This window comes from Hemiscyllium ocellatum, chromosome 4 (genome assembly GCF_020745735.1).
Source record: "Hemiscyllium ocellatum isolate sHemOce1 chromosome 4, sHemOce1.pat.X.cur, whole genome shotgun sequence".
Taxonomy (NCBI): domain Eukaryota; kingdom Metazoa; phylum Chordata; class Chondrichthyes; order Orectolobiformes; family Hemiscylliidae; genus Hemiscyllium; species Hemiscyllium ocellatum.
Window position 1 is genome coordinate 80887338 of NC_083404.1, and position 17417 is coordinate 80904754.

At 39.2% G+C, this 17417-nt stretch overlaps 1 protein-coding gene across 8 annotated transcripts in view; it reads right to left on the reverse strand.

Annotated features, from left to right (window-relative positions):
- spidr (scaffold protein involved in DNA repair) overlaps nucleotides 1-17417 on the reverse strand; it is a 261755-nt gene that overhangs the window by 30709 nt on the left and 213629 nt on the right. For all 8 annotated transcript variants that reach the window (XM_060823482.1, XM_060823492.1, XM_060823487.1 and 5 more), the window contains 3 exons: nucleotides 16211-16369; nucleotides 10613-10672; nucleotides 1730-1937 (listed from right to left, as the gene is read on the reverse strand). In XM_060823482.1, coding sequence (XP_060679465.1) covers nucleotides 1730-1937; nucleotides 10613-10672; nucleotides 16211-16369 — 427 coding nt within the window. The remainder of the gene's footprint in view (nucleotides 1-1729; nucleotides 1938-10612; nucleotides 10673-16210; nucleotides 16370-17417) is intronic.

The window sequence follows — 17417 nt, forward strand, 5'->3', positions numbered from 1 at the left end:
GCGAAGCTGTCGTCTCTTGCTTTCTATTTATATCTTTCTCCTGGATGGGGTTCCTGGGGTTTGTGGTGATGTCATTTCCTGTTCGTTTTCTGAGGGGTTGATAGATGGCATCTAGATCTACGTGTTTGTTTATGGCGTTGTGGTTGGAGTGCCAGGCCTCCAAGAATTCTCTGGCATGTCTTTGCTTAGCCTGTCCCAGGATAGATGTGTTGTCCCAGTCGAAATGGTGTTGTTTCATCCGTGTGAAGGGCTCCGAGGGAGAGAGGGTCGTGTCTTTTTGTGGCTAGCTGGTGTTCGTGTATCCTGGTTGCTAACTTTCTTCATGCTTGTCCAAGTAGTGTTTGTGGCGGTCCTTGCATGGAATTTTGTAGATGACGTTGGTTTTGTCCATGGGTTGTACTGGTCTTTTAAGTTTGTTAGTTTTTGTTTGAGAGTGTTGGTGGGTTTGTGTGCTACTAGGATTCCGAGGGGTCTTAGTAGTCTAGCTGTCATTTCTGAAATCACCATTTCGACTGGGACAACACATCTATCCTGGGATAGGCTAAGCAAAGACATGCCAGAGAATTCCTAGAGGCCTGGCACTCCAACCACAACGCCATAAACAAACACACAGATCTAGATGCCATCTATCAACCCATCAGAAAATGAACAGGAAATTACATCACCACAAACCCCAGGAACCCCATCCAGGAGAAAGATATAAATAGAAAGCAGGAGACAACAGCTTCGTTTCACTTGGAGATCGCCACTGATGATGTTACCTAGCCAGGCAATGAAATGTCTGGATATCAAACCTACAGCTCAGCGAGCAAGCCTACACCCTAATCCTTCTATTTGTTGTTTAATTGTCCACCACCAATCAAGACTGGATGTGACAAGATCACAGAGCTCAAGAGCTGATCTGTTAGTTGTGAGATTACTAATAATAATTCTTGTAGTGCTACCTGTCTTTCCACATTCTTTGTATACTTTCTAATATTACGTCCTGGTTTTCACACCCCTACCAAATTATTTTAAACCTTTTCGAATGGTATTAGAAAATCACTCTGCAAGGAAATTGGTCCCAGTTCTGTTCATTTGCAATCTGTTCAGCCTGTGCTGATCCCATCTTTCCCAAGACTGGCGCCAATATCACAGGACGTGAAGAATGTGTCTTCCTGTGCCTCTTTCCAGCCATGCATTAAACAGTTCAATCCTCCCATTTCAATGCTGATTTATGCATGCTACTGGGTGCAATCCAGGGTTTACCACCTTTCTCAAGGTCCAGCTTGCTTGTTTCCTAACAAGCTGACCCCCCTTCCATTGCATCATTGGTGACAGAGCTCTTAGTTGGATTCCCATTCTCTCTCTCCCTGAATGTAACCTAATTATCGGTCCTCCTTAAAAACATTCCTTAAAGATCTTTTATTTAAACTATAAATTTCAATCAACTCTCCAAATCTGTTTCTCACATGCAGTTCCTTTTATTCCTTCATAGAATATTCTGGGACGCCTTGTATGGGGAATTTCTTTACAAATTTAAATTGATATGACACTCACCCAACTTTTCTCCTTTTCATTTTTCTTTACAATATTACTTTATTATTTCCCTATTCTAACCTTCCCAAGATAATTTCAGGATTTTAATGGAAATGTAGTTTGGTATAACTTTCTCTTTCCACAAATACTTTTGGTTTAGCGAATAAATTGAGACCAAAACAAATTTGAAGATCACATTGTCAGCTATTACCTTTCTCGATTATGGCATCCTTGAAGAAAATGTTGCTGGATGTTTTATCATTCAGTGATTTAATAACTTCAAGACCGAGAATGCAGCTTGATGTAACATAGACTGAGAGTGTTTTAGGTACTCCGGAATTATGACCTGAAGACTGCAGTGATGAATCAATCACAAACAACCAAAAGTCCTTACTTTTTTGGTGATAGGCAGTTTGCTCCTGTGAAGGAACAACATAAGAATAAACAAACATTAAATATCTTACAACCCATACTACAAGTTGGGCTGTTATGCAAGAAAGAATATAGGATGTGCATGTACAACTGTGCAGAAAAGATTGTAAATTAAAGTACAAGAGAGCAAGATAGTTCATAACGATCAGAGCAGAGCAATAATGTGTCAACCTAACAGTGCAACAACAGATAAGGGCAGAGAGAGCAAAAATAATATAAAACCAAACTAAAGGCTTTATATCGATAGGCTTCAGATCAAAACAGATTTATCAAGTGAAACAGAAAATGTATATGACCTGGCAGCCATTACAAATACATGAGTGAAATGTACCTAACACTGGGATCTGAATATCCAACTATACTTGTCACTATGGAAGAAAGGAAGCCAGGAAAGAATGGGGTTTTGCTCTGTTAATTAAGGCATTCGAGCATTTGAAAGATCAAGATGAGAATCTTTCTTTTGGTAGAGATAAGAATTAGGGAAGAAATGAATTGTGGGAGTATTCATAGACCTCCGAACAGTATCTACAATGTACAACTAGGGATACAACAAGAAAAAATAGGGATTTCTATGAAAAAAACTCCAATTATCAAGGGAAATTTTAATCTACAAATATATAACATGGTGTATTTGTAAATTCAGTTTAAGTGAGAGATCAGTCTGTCTGTAACTAATGTGTTGAATTTACTGCATATACTCTAGGAAGAGTAAATCTCTTGTACAATTTGGCTCCTGACCTTTGGCCAAGAAATTATCTCATGTTCAGATTGAACCTCTGACTTTTAGCTAAACAATCCAAACTCTTTGTACTTACCAGAGGCTCAACATTGAAATCAAGCCTGCTTAACAGAATCATAGAAATGTTGTAGATACTAATGAGTATGATTGTCCACCTCGAAGTATAGAATAGCACACCACTGAAGGTGCATGTTCAGCATCTCATGTCTATGCACATCGACAGTGATGTCAAGAGTATTGACTCACTGGTGCAAACGGCATTCCTTTCAATCCCATATTCTAACTTAACAACAGGGTAACAAGTATGAATGTTAGATAAGCAGCCCAGTTCAAATTAAAAGTAACTGAAATTGTAGACTATGTGCAGCAGCTAGAGAATTCAAGGTATGGAAGGTGGTCTTACACAATTTCAACAAAAATAAATTTGCAACAGAGAAAAGTCTAGTAATGTGGCTACAGGTGGAAGACAAAGTTGCAAATTGTGTCAATGAAAATCACCAGAATAGACACACTGGATGCAGATTTCCAATACTTTTTCGAAGTGTAGGAATGAGTTTGTTAGGTGGTGACTAAACACTATCCCGCTGCTAGGATAACTCACCCCATAGCCTGTCCATCAGCTCATTAAGAGCAGACAGGCAGATGAAACCATGTATCTTGCACTATCACAGGTCTTGACACTTATCTCCCAGGGCTGGCAGCTTCTGGGTCTTAAAGCACTTGCCTTAATTGGTCAGTGCACTGAGTATAGGCGTTGGGAGGTCATGTTGCGACTGTACAGGACGTTAGTTTGGCCACTTTTGGAGTACTACATGCTATTCGAGCCTTCCTCTTATCAGAAGCATGTTATGAAACTAGGAAGTGTTCAGAAAAGATTTATAAGGATGTTGCCAGGGTTGGAGAATTTGAGCTATGGGGAGAGGCTGAATAGGATGCGGCTATTTTCTCTGGAACGTTAGATGCAGAGAGATGACCTTATAGAGGTTAATAAAATCATGAGGGGTATGTTTTTGCTTGGAAGCTGAGAAGCGACCTGATAGCAGTTTACAAAATTATGACAGGCATGGATAGAATGGATAATCAGAGGCAGGGTAGAAATGTCAATTACGAGGGGACATAGGTTTAAGGTTAATAAGAGGGGAAAGTTGAAAGGAGTTGTGAGAAGCAGGTTTTTTTGCTCAGAGGGTGGTAAGTGCCTGGATAGCTCTGCCAGAAGAGGTGGTAGAACCAGATACAATAGCAACACTAAAAGAGGCAACTTGACAGAACATGAATATGCAGGGGATAGAGGGATATGGACTGTGCAGAAATGAAAGGATATTAGTTTGGAAAGTCATAATGTGTCAACATAGGTTTGGGGACCACAGGACCTGTTGCTGTGCGGTACTGTTCTTTGCTCTTTATCAAATTAAACAGAATCAAAGAAACCCTACAGTGTGGAAACAAGTCATTCTGCCCATTGAGTCCACATCAACTCTCTAAAGAACAACCCATCCAGACCCACCCCTCCTACCCAATCCCTGTAACTTTGCATTTCCCAGAGCTAATCCACCTAGCCTGCACATCCTTGGACACTATGTGCAATTTAGCATGGCCAATCCACCTACCCTGCACATGAGAGGAAACTGGAATACCCAGAGGAAACCCACCTAGACACGGGAAGAATGTGCAAACTGCACACAGTCGCCCAAGGCTGGAATCAAACCCAGGTCCTTGGCACTATGAGGCAACAGTACTAACCAGTGTGCTGCCCTGAAAAAAATTTCAAAAGGACTAGTGGTACATCAGAAGATTGCTGTTTTTAAATGCTCTACAAAAAATGACTACAAAAAATAAGAAGGTAGAAATTAGAGTATGAGAGAAAGTTCAATCAAAATATAAAAATGGAATACAGTAACTAAGGTGAAGTTGGGTCCTCCAGAGTAAGGGGAATTAATGAAATGACAGAAACATTGAATAGCTATCCTGTCTACTGCAGAGAACACAAATAACACCCTGGAAAAAGGTGAATATCAAAAGGTGAAAGGGAGGGAAGAACTTAAAGAATTATAATCACAAGGGAAAGAGTACTGAGAAAATCATCTGGAATCCTAAAAGAAGTGGCTGCAGGGATAGCAGACACGCATGTGAATTTTCATAAATTCCCTTGGATTCAGAAAATATTCCTTCAGATTAGAAAACAGCAGATACAGCTTCTCTATTCCAGAAAGAAAGTAAACAGAAAAGCAGGTAATTATTGGCTTGTTGACGTAATATCTGTCATAGGGAAAATTCTAGAACCTATTAATAAGGAGGCTGTAACTGGGCCCTTGGAGTCAACGTGCTTTGTGAAAGGGTAATCATGTGTTAATAATTAATTAAAGCTTTTAAAGAAGTAACAAGTAACTTGGTTTAAGTGAAATCCGTAGGCATCGTATTCTTGAGCTTTCCAAAAAGCATTGATGAGGAGACACATCAAAGGTCACTATGCAAAGTAAGCACTCTCAGTGTAAGGAATAACATTTCAGAGAATTGGTTGGCTATGAAAAAGCAGATAGTAGGCATAAAATGTCACTTCCAGGTTTGACAGGCTGTAATCAGTGGGAGCAACAGGCATTGGTGCTGTGCTTCTACTATCTTGTTATCTGCATAAAACACTTGGATGCACAAATCAAAGGTTACAAAATTTTTGGATGACACAAATACAGGTTGGAAATAAAGTGCAACATGGTTTATGAAAGAATTTAGATTAAGTCAATAGGAAACATTGGTGGGGCAAAATGTGAATCTATCCACTTTGGCAGGTAGAATAGTAAAGAAATACAATATTTACACAGAGAAGGATGTAAAGCCAGGCAGTACACAGTGATGTAGGTGTTCTGACATATGATCATAGCATGCATGTCTCATTCATGGAACAAGGAATGGAATATCAAAGAAGAAGTTTTGCTGCAATTCTACAGAGAGTTGACAACATCACACTTGGTGTGCTGTATACAGATTTGGTCTCCTTACTTGAAAAAGGAGATGAAGTAACATTAGAAGCTGTTCAGAGAAGCTTCACTGAAGGGTGATCTTATGAGGAATGTTTGAACTAGGTTGGGCTTGCATCTACTGGATTTTAGGAGAATGAGAAGGGATCTTACTGAATCATATAATATCTTGAAGGGAGCTGAGGTAGATGCAGAGGATGTTTCTGTTTGTGAAAGACTAGAAATAATAGCCACAGGATAAAAGGCAAGGACATTCCCATCTAAGATGCAGACTGGGAAGAATTTTTTTTTCTCCCAGCGGTTTGTTCGTCTGTGGAATTCTCCTCTTATAAAGTAGTGGATGGAGATGATTTGATATTATTAAGGCTAAGTTCGATAGATCTTGACAGATAAGGGAGTCATGACTTTGCATGGTCAGGAAAAGATCACTCTCCCCTGACTAGACTGTCCCTGATTTCTCTTATCTTGCCCCTTCTTGAATGGCTCTCTGTACCACAGTGCTATGGTAAGTTTGCTCATCCTGTCTGGAGTGCTCACTCTCATCCACAAAAGGAACAAAAATCTCAAACCTGTTAGACAAGCTTAAGGGTTGTGGTTCCTTCAGCACTATCTCCTGAATCCCTCTACCTTTCTCACTCATTGTCACAGCCTCATGTCTTTGATTGCCCCGAATGAATTTGAGGTATTGAATCTAAAAGGTGTGACTGCTTTCTAAAGCACAGCAGCCAGGTAAAGACTATATTTGCCTGCCTGATGCCAGCGTAAGGGATATCTCATCAAGGGAGGAGAAACTTGGAATGGGAAGGGAAAGAGCCAGGTGTTGTGGTCACATAGATACCAACGATATAGGTAGAAAGAGGAAAAAGATTCCCTTGCTGGAATATGAGCAGTGAGAGGTTAAATTAGAAAACAGAACTGAAAAGATGATAATCTCCAGACATCTATGTGACCAAAGAGAAATTTGGCACAGGATCAACAGGATTAAAGTTGTATACCTATGGCTTCAAAATTGGTAAAGGAGAAATAGGTTTGAATCTATGGGATATTGGCACCAATAGTGGGGAAGAAGGGAGCTGTTCCAGTGGGAGGGGCACCATCAGGAATCTAACTTGAGGCAGATGACAGGGCAAGTATGAGAAGGGAAGTACTTAACGTAGGACTGAGAATGTCATACTTAAATGCACACAGTATGCAGAACAAAATAAATGAGCTTGTAGCATAGACAAATTGACAGATACAATGTTGTAGATATCACAGAGACGTGGCTACAAGGGACATGGGGCCAGAAACTGAATATCTAAGGATACATGTCTTATTGAAAAGACAGAGGAACAGAGTGTGCAGGGTTGTCTTATTAGTAAAAAAATTAAATTAAATCAATCGCAAAAAGAATTGGAAGGAATAAAATCTGTGTGGATAGAGTTGAGGAAAGGCGAAGTTACAAAGACCCGATGCAAGTTATGTACAGGCTTCCTAGCTGTAGTCAGGATGTGGGAAAGAATATAAATAAGGAGACATAAAAGGTTTGTAAAAAAGGCATTATTACAATTATCATGGGGGACTTCAATACGCAGGCTGACTGGGAATATCAGGTTGCTAACGGATCTCAACAAAAGGAATTCGTGGAATGTCTACAAGATGGTTTTTTTGGAGCTTGTTGCAAAGCCCACTAAAGGAACAGGCAATTTGGATTTGGTGATGTATAAGGAGGCAGACTTGATTAGGAACCTTAAAGCGAAGGACCCATCAGTAACAATGACTGATATGGTGGAATTCACCCTGCTGTTTGAGGGGGAGAAGCTGGAATCAGATGTTACAGTATTATAATTGAGTAAAAGCAACTGCAAAGACATGAGATGGGGAGCTGTCCAGAGTTGATTGGAGGGGGACTCAGGAGGGAAGTAGCAATAAAGCAGCAATGATAGAGTTTCTGGGGTGATGTGGGCGACATAACATTAATGTTTCTTCTTCCTTGGAATGAATTTAAGTGAGGATGAGGCAACCTTGGCTGACAAGGAGAAGTCAGGGACAGTATAAAAGCAAAAAAAAACATCGTGAAGATTAGTCAGAAGCCAAAAGATGTGGAAGCCAAAGGATTAGGAAGCCTTTAAAAACCAGCCGAGGTAAGTAAGCAAGAAAGGGGGAGAAGCTGAAACACGAAAGTGAATGAGGTAGTAACAGAAAAGAAAATTTGAAAAGTTTTTTAGATATACAAAAGGTAAGAGGGAGGCAAGAGTGAAATTTGGACTGTTGGAAATGAGGCCGGAGAAGTAGTTATGGGGAACAAAGAAGTGGCGAAGGAACTGAATAAGTACTTTGCATCAGTCTTCACAGTGGAAGACACCAACAACATATCAGAACTTCAAGAGAGTCAGAGGGTAGAGATGAGTGTAGTGGCCATCAATAAGTAGATGGTGTTATGGAAGCTGAAAGATCTGAAATTGGATTATCACCCAGAGCAAACGGACTACATCTCAGAGTTCTGAAGGGGTAGCTGAAGAGATTGGAGAGGCATTGGTGATGATCAATCAGAGGTCAAGCTAAATCCCAGAAGACTAGCAAATGTAACACCATGTTTTAAGAAGAGAGAGAGGCAGAAGAAAGGAAACTGTAGACCAGTTAGCCTGATATCGTTCACTGCTAAGATTTTAAGAGTTTATTATTAAGAATGAGATTGCGAACTACTCAGATGTGTATGGTAAAACAGGGCTGGGTCAGCACATCTTCATCAAAGGGAGGTGATGTCTGACAAATCTATTTGAATTCTTTTGAGGAGGTAATGAGTAAATTAGAAAAAGGAGAGCCAGTGGACATGATCCTTTTGGACTTCCAGATGGCCTCTAACAATGTGTTGCACAGGAAGCTGCAAATTAGGTAAGAACTCTTGGTGTTGGGGCAAGGTACTGGCATAGATAGTAGATGGGCTGACAAGCAGAAGGCAGAGGGTAGAGTTGAAAAGGTCTTTTTCAGGATGGCAGGAAATGACTAGTGGAGTTCTGTAGAGAAGCATGCTGGGACTGCAACTATTTACATTGTACACTAATAATCTGGAACAAAGGGCATTGTTGCTATGTTTGCAGATGACACAGGTGATGTTGAGGAAGTGGGGAGGCTGCACAAGGACTTGGACAGGCTGGGAGAATGGGCAAAGAAGTAGCATAAGAATACAGAAATCTGAAGCACTAAGGGACTTTGATTCGCCTAAGGTTAACATTGAGGATGGTAAATACAATCTCAGCATTGATTTTGAGAGGGCTAGAATACAAAAGCAGAAATGTACTGCTGAGGATGCATAAGGATTTGGATAGACCATATCTGGAATATTGAAAGTGGTTTTGGGCCTCATATATAAGGAAGTTGCAGAGGGTCCAGAGAATGTTTACAAGAATGATTCTGGGGATGAAGGGCTTATCATGTGAGGAGTGGTTGAGGGCTCTGGGTCTGTACTCAATAGAGTTTAGAAGAATAAGAGGAGTTCTGATTGAAACTTAGAGGCCCGTATAATGAAAGTGGAGAAAATGTTTCCATTAGTAAGAGAGACTAGTACCCAAGGACAAAGCCTTACAGTTAAGGAATGACTCTTTAGAACTGAGATGAATTTCTTCAGCCAGAGGGTGGTTAATTTGTGGAACTCATTACTGCTAAGGTCTGTGGAGGCCAAGTCATTGAGTGTATATAAGACAGACGTAGATGGGTTTTTGACAGGTGAGGGGATCAAGGGTTACAGGAGAAGGCAGGAGAAACATATCAGTCATGTTTGAATAGCAGAGCAGACTCGATGGACCACATAGCCTAACCCTGCAGCTATGTCTTATAGTGTGAAAGAAGGATAGAAAGTTAAGGCAAAGTCAGGCCAGCCATTACTAAATCACAGCTTAGGCTTGAGGGGCCAAATGGTTTACTACTGTTCCTAAATTGAATGTGTGCATGTTCTTAAGAACAAATTATTCAAAATTTCTGCACGCTAACAAAAACTATATATGACATACTGGCTGCCGTAAACATCAGAACTAACTACCAGTTTTAGATTACATTCCCTACAGTGTGGAAACAGGCCATTTGGCCCAACAAGTCCATACCAACCCTCCGAAGAGTAACCCACCCAGACCCATTCCCCTACATTTACCCCTAATTAATGCACCTTACACTATGGGCAATTTAGCATGGCCAATTCACCTGACCTGCACAGTTGTGGGAGGAAACTGGAGCACCCAGAGGAAACCCACGCAGACACGGGAAGAATAGGCAAACTCCACACAGAGAGTCGCCTGAGGCTGGAATTGAACCCGGGCCATCAAAGCTATTTAAGTGCAACTATGGCAGTAACAACTACCAGATAATTGCTCAAGTTCTAAAACCAAAATGTAAATTTAACCAAGCAATTTCTAATGTCAAATTTTTATTCAATCAATTCAGTGACTGAAGGGATCATTAATTTGCCAACCGTCAGTTTGAATTCTGTGATCTGGTTCCGCATCTTATTACAGTCTTGCTTCATGTATGGACATAGGAACTGAATACCAGAGGAATGATTTTGACCCGCAAACCAAATACGATAGGAAGGAGACCTAACAAAGGTAAACTCTTACTACCTGTTATCATCTCAAACGCAAAGAAAGCTTCAATTGTTAAAAGTCTTTTAATGCAACTTTGGATATCATTTCAGAAGTGTCCCCAGTCCAAGTTTCTCCTGCTGGTCTATCAGTGATTTTTCCACAAGATCAGTAATGCTGATATTCAGCTCACAATTTTGGAGTTCAGCCCCATTTACATCTCTGATGTTAAAGCAGTCATCGGCTTTGCAGAATTAGAGTGACAATTGACAGATAACATTTACCCACCATATGTTCATATTCTCAGTTTAAAAACAATACTCAAAGCTCCACAAACAAAAATACTCATTGTACATTGCCATTTTTGAGAAGTATTTAAGTGAAGTGCATGCTTGTACCTGGAATCTGGTGTAAATGACTTCTGCACTGAAACTACATCGATGTTGTTCAGGAACATGCTGAAATTAAGTAGAAAAAAAATGGCAAAATTTAAGTAAAATATTATACTGCCTTAAATAAGCATTGATAATTACTGCATCGTCAGGAATTAGCGATTTAAATTACCTGGATGTACATAATAGTCTAGATCAGAGAGGTGCTGGAAAAGCACAGCAGTTCAGGCAGCATCCAAGGAGCATTAAAATCAACGTTTCGGGCAAAAGCCCTTCATCAAGTTTAATTTAAGCCAAAAGGATTACTTTAAATTATAGGAATTGTTGACATGCTTACCTTTAGCATTTTCCAGCAACAGAATGCTATGTATTAAATACATTTGACAATGGATATTAAAAACCTCAGGTTTACCTTACTCTGCTAAAAATGTTTTAAAAACATTTACCACTTGGGAAGTAAGAAGGGAGATAACTAACAGAATTATTGGGCAGTCAGTCCAACATCAGTCATTGGGAAAATGCTGGCAGTTGTTACAAAGAAAATCATAACAATGCACTTTGAAAAGCATTTTAAAAGATTAGGAATGAACAAGTCAAAATGACTTTACAAAAAGGCTGACAAACTTATTCTTATGTTTTGAGGACATGACACGTGAAGAGAAAGAGAAATTAGTAGATATTGTATTTTTGGATTTTCAGAAAGCATCTAATAGCATGCCACACAAAAGTTAATATGCAAGATTCACTGAGATTGATAACAGATTAGCAAGAGAAAGAGTTATCAGACAGGAGGTCCAGAAGAGGCATAAAACAGGACACTTTCAAGTTGGCAGGCTGTGACAAGTAGAGAGTCTCAAGGTCAGTTCTGGGACCTGAAAATTGACTACTATATTTTTATCGACTTACATAGACAGATTAAGTCAGTGACAAAAACTTGGCAGATGGAATATAACATGGGAAAATGTGAGATTCTGCACTTAGTCAGGAAGAATAGACAAGAAAAATAGAACATTATTTAAATGGGGAAAACTGAGAAAGCTTCTGAAAAGTGAGATTTGGAGGTCCTCGCTCATGAATCACAGAAATCTAGCAGGTAATGGGAAAGGCAAATGAACTGTTGGGCTTTATTTCAATTAGAATTAGTAGAAAAATTAGGGAGATCTTGCTAAAATTATTTGGAATATTGTGAACTGTTTTGGTTCCCTTATCTAAGGAAAGATATACTGGGGTTGGAGTAGTCGAGAAGAGGTTCACCATGTTAATTCTGGGTATGAGGTATTGTCCTTGAGCAGAGTTTGAGTCAGTTGGACCTGTACGCATTCGAGTTTTGAAGAATGATAAGTGATCTTATTAATACTTACAAGATTTTTAGGAGTAAACTGACATTTTCCTAGCTACCATCAGTTCTGAGGAAGGGTAACTCGACCTGAAACATAAAGTCTGATTTCTCTCCACAGATGCTGCCAGACCCGCTTAGCTTTTCCAGTAAGAATCCTAAGGGACTTGCTAAGTTAAATATGGAGAGCTTGTTTCCCTTTCTGGGAGAGTCTAGGACCAGTGGGCATAATCTCACAGTAGGGTGCTGCCCATTTAAGATAAAAATGAGGTGGACTATTAATTTTTCAGAAGGTAGTAAATCTGCAGAAGGCAATCAAGGCTGGATCATTAAGTATATTTGAGACTGAGAGAAACTGATTTTTAAATCAGTAAGGATCAGGGTTATGGAACTAAGGCAAGAAAGTAGAGTTAAAGATTATCAGAGCAATCATGATCTCATTGAATGGTGCAGCATAATTAATGGGCTGAACAGACTATTTCTGTTACTATGTTTTATGGTTTTTTGAGCTTAGCTTTTTACACGTAACAGGTAGTCCCGGGTTACGAATGGGTTCTGTTCTTGAATCTGTTTAAAAGTTGAACCATAATGCAGGTCAATATAAAGGAGACATTCGTAAGTACAGAAAATATTCAGATGTTAGGTCTTTAAAAATATAAGGATACAGAGGAACCTCAATAATTCAAAGGATGTGGGCAGGGACTATTTCGTTCGGTTAATCCAATTCCGGATAATCGAATGCCAGATAACATTGTTTAGCCAAGCATCGGATCTTGCCGGATAATTTGATATTTGGATTATTGAATACCGAATAATCCGAATGCCGACGTTGCTCTGTATATGGGATTGTATTCTTAAGACGAAATGACAAAGACTAATATATCCAAGTGTGCTGGTGATACAAAGCTAACTGGAAAAACAAGCTCATGGCAAGGACACAGAGAGTTTGCAAAGTCAGAAAGACAGGTAATGTGGAAGGGCAAAAAGATAACTTCAGTTTACTGGAGGGACGTTAAAGCTTTTTATTTTAGTTGTCAATTGTCGGAACAAAAACAAATTGGGATTTTTTTGAAAAGATTTTTTTAAATGTTGATTTGCAGAGAAATTTGCTGGTGCTCCTGCAATTACTGCAGAAAGTCAATAAAGCAAGTAATAAGGATGGGAAAATGGCCTTTGCGAGGAGATTGGAGTCGAGTCATAGAGTTATACAGCATAGAAACAGACCCTTTGGTCTAATTCACCCATGCTAACCAGATATCTTAAATTAATCTAGTCCCATTTGCCAGCAGTTAGTCCATATCCCTTAAAACATTTCCTATTCACATACCCTTTCAGATGCCTTTTAAATGCTGTAAGTTAGCAGCCTCCACCACTTCCTCTGCCAGCCCAGTCCATATATGCACCATCCTCTGCAAGAAAACGTTGCCCCTTAGGTCCCTTTTATATCTTTCCCCTTTCACCTTAAACCTATGCCTTCTAGTTTTGGACTCCACTACCTAGAGGAAAAGATCTTGGCTATTCACTCTATCCATGCCCCTCATGATTTTATAAACTTCTATAAGTCACCCCTCAACCTCTGATGTTCTACGGAAAAAAGCCCCAGCCTATTCAGCTCTCCCGATAGCTCAAACTCTCCAACCTTGGGCAACATTCTTGTAAATCTTTTCTGAACTCTTTTCAAGTTTCACAACATCCCTCCTGGAGCAGGGAGACCAGAACTGAATGCAGCATTCCAAAAGTAGACCAACCAATGTCCTGTACAGCTTCAACATGACCTCCTAACTCCTATACTCAGTGCGCTGACCAATAATGGCAAGCCAACCTAACGCCTTCTTCACAATGGTGTCTACCTGCAATTCTATTCTATACTATGAACCTGCATTCCAAGATCTCTTTATTCAACAACACTCCCCAGGACTTTACCATTAAGTGTACAAGTCCTGCCCTGATTTGCCTTTCCAAAATGTAGCACCTCACATTTTTCTAAATTAAACTCCATCTGCCCTCTCCTCAACCCATCAGCCAATCAAGGTAATCAAATAAAAAAGTCTTGTTACAATTACAGAGTTTTGGTGAGGTCACATATTTCTATATACACCCTCTGTCTCCATATCTAAGGAAGGGGGCGACACAGCAAAGCTTCACTAAATTGGTCCCTGGGATGAGAAGGTTGCCCTATAATGAAAGGCTAACTAAACTAGCCCTGGAGTTTAGGAGAATGAAAGGCAATCTCACTGAAACATAAAAGATTCTGGTTGTGTTGACAGGGGTTACAACCTAGTTAGGGATTGTTAAAAAATAAAAAAATCAACAATTTGCCAATGCAACTCCACCATAATGCTTTTTATTCCCGTGTGAGACATGGGCTGGGCCAGCGCTTACTGCCTGTCCTGTTTTGCGCCTGAGAAGGTGATGATGAGCTTCCATCTTCCAATGATCATTGTCATTTTGAACAAAAGGAATTCTTTGGAGGGGAAAATCGCTGCCATCTCATGAGGCGGCGAAGGAAACTCGTGCAATGGGTGGCAAAGGGCAAATGCCTCATTTCACTGGGTGCATGATGAGCGAGAGACAGGAACTCAGGAGTGGAATACAGGAACATAGGAACAGAAGTAGGACATTCAGCCCCTCAAGGCTATTATATCATTCAATGAGATCATGGCTGATCAGTGACCTAACGTCATATACCTGCCTTTGGTCCATATCCCTGAATACTTTTGTTTAGCAAAAAAAAAATTATTTCAGATTTAAAAGTAACAACTGATAGAACATTCCAATGCAATTTGTGGAAAAAAGTTCCAAACATCTAGCACTTGTGTGTGTAGACTGCTTCCTAACATCTCTCCTGAATGGTCTGGCCCTAATTGTCCAACAATATCCCCTAGTTCTGGAAATCCTACCTGTGGATTTCTACCCTGTCTTTTTCCTGAAAAATTTAAAGCATTCAGCAATTATTAAAAATTAAATATCTTAAAGTTATAATCTCATTTATACTTTTTAAATTTGCCACGAGTTCACATATTGCATTAAATCTTTAAATTTCATTCATTTTTCTGGTAGGCAACCTGAACAACACTTTCTGGAATTCACTAATTTCTTTTTAGCATTCTAGTTATTCATCAAGATATAAGATTTCATGACGGTCTTTGCTAAGTGACTCCCTAATTTCTTTACCAGTCTCAAAGATCTAGGTTTGAGTCAATGTAATGGATGATAGATTTAGCATCTACTCCACATCAAGTACAAATCTGGCTTTATATTTTGACTTCAAAGGATCTACAAACCACATGGCATGAGAAGTTGTAACAGTCTCTTAACTGATTTCCTTACAAAAATAATCAACTAGTCTTGTGGATTGCCTAAACCCGAATTGAATTCATAGAGGTAACAAAGAATCTCACTATTGATTAAATTTCATTTCTTACTAATAAGGCAACCATACCCGCTCTGCCCATCTACCTATCTTTTCGATACGATGTATATCCTTGAATATTCAGCTCCCAATCCTGATCTCCTTGCAGCCATGTCTCCGTGATGCTCACCGCATCATACCTGCCAATTTTGATGTGTCACAGCTCATTTACCTTATTCCTTATACTGCGTGCATTCAGATATAATACCTTCAGTGCTGTATTAACCATCTCCCTTCTCATTGTCATTCATTTGTCCCGTGTGCTTGAAGCTTGATTGCTAACCCTTTTCTCACACACTGTCCTATTTGCATCTGTCGACTATAAAGATGCTGCAAGTTACTTTGCTTTGAAATACAATGTCAATAGTCAGTTCCAAAAGCCTTACAATTATTGTATTCATGTTGTACATTTCACTTTCTTTTATGTCATTATTTTCCTGCACTCAAACAATCTACGTTGACTTAAAGGGCACAGGTGACATAATCCACCTCTGCAACATTTAGAAAACATTCTTGGCTTGGACATAAAGAGATCCACAGCTACTCTTGAATTATTAAGGCCCTTATGTCTCGGACCATAATTCCATGCTGGAATAAGCCCTCAGTCAAAATTTTCTGCTGAAGCTGGCTTTGAATCCAGGTCACTTAGTTCATGACATAATGATAAATCTGCTGTTTTATTAACTTCATTTTAAAAGGATAGCATATTTATATTGGAATCTGCAATAAAGGCATATAGATTGAAACAACTAAGTAGATCAAATAGTTTGTTAACACCATTATCAGAAACAAGACCAAAATTAATTACTAATCAAAGTTTGAAACTATTTGACATATCCATAGATCATTCAATTACCTGAAGAATATGCTTCAAATTGTGTGATGCTGATGGCTGGTAGAGGTCAGAGACATTTTCATTTTGAAGCACCTTTATTCCCCCCTCTCCTGGAAGAGGTGCAAGGACATAGCAAAAACTTGGAGCAGGCAACTGCACATCAGTAATCAAATCTATTGACTAGAAAAATATCAGCTTGTATTAGACGTATTAGTTTTATTCCACACAACAAATCTTGCGACAGACTTCAAAGACTTTTTTTTCCTCTATTTATAAATTCATGTGAGCAATGACAATGGGAAGGGAATTGCCACTTTCTGATGACAATGAAGGATAGGTAACAAAAGCAAGCATGAAGAAGGTTCATTCAATTCATTCTTGGGATAAGGTGCTTATCTAACGAAGAAAGCTTGAAAAAATTGGAATTTAAATGAATTAGAAATGATTTTATTGAAGAAATATAAAATCCTGATGACTTGACAGGCTGAATTCTTAGAGCATGTTTCCTCGTGTACAGTTTAAGAAGTGGGCTTGCTTTTGAGATGATGATGATGAGAATTACACACTGTCAGAAAGTTGTTAGCCTGTGGAATTCTCTTCCCCAGAAAACAGTGGAGGCTGGATCATTAAATCATGGATTTTGATTGACAAGGAAGTCCATGTTAATAGGGCAGAGGAAAGTGGAATTCAGACCAACAACTGATAAGCCATGATCTTATTGAATGATAGAGCTGGCTTAAAGGTTCAAGTATCCTACTTCTCCTACAATTCTTAAGTCCAATGTTCCCATGCTTACAAGCGTCACTAGAAACTTCAAAGATTTTTTGTTAAAAATTGTAATGAATTTAATGCAAACAATATTTCTTAAATTTTATTAATCACTTTCAACACAGTGAAAGGAAACAACCAAATGATGGATTTGCTAGGAGGCCCTCTTTTGACGTATGACCAATTTTATTTGTTTTCCTTCCTAGTCTTACCAGCTTCTGGCACAGGATTTAAGTTCCAAGTCACTGCAGTTCATAAGAATAAAAGAATAAATAAATACTGGAGTTGAACAGCCCTTTCATTGCTGCTGGCATGCAAGATCTAGTCACAGTGTTTGCAGGAATAAAGACAGAGATATTTTATAAAAAACCTTGCCCATTTGTTTTTATGCAGGAAACTGTCAGTTTTCAGTTGAAGAGGAAAATCTAAGCATCAACCGATTGATGAAACCTGCTAAAGA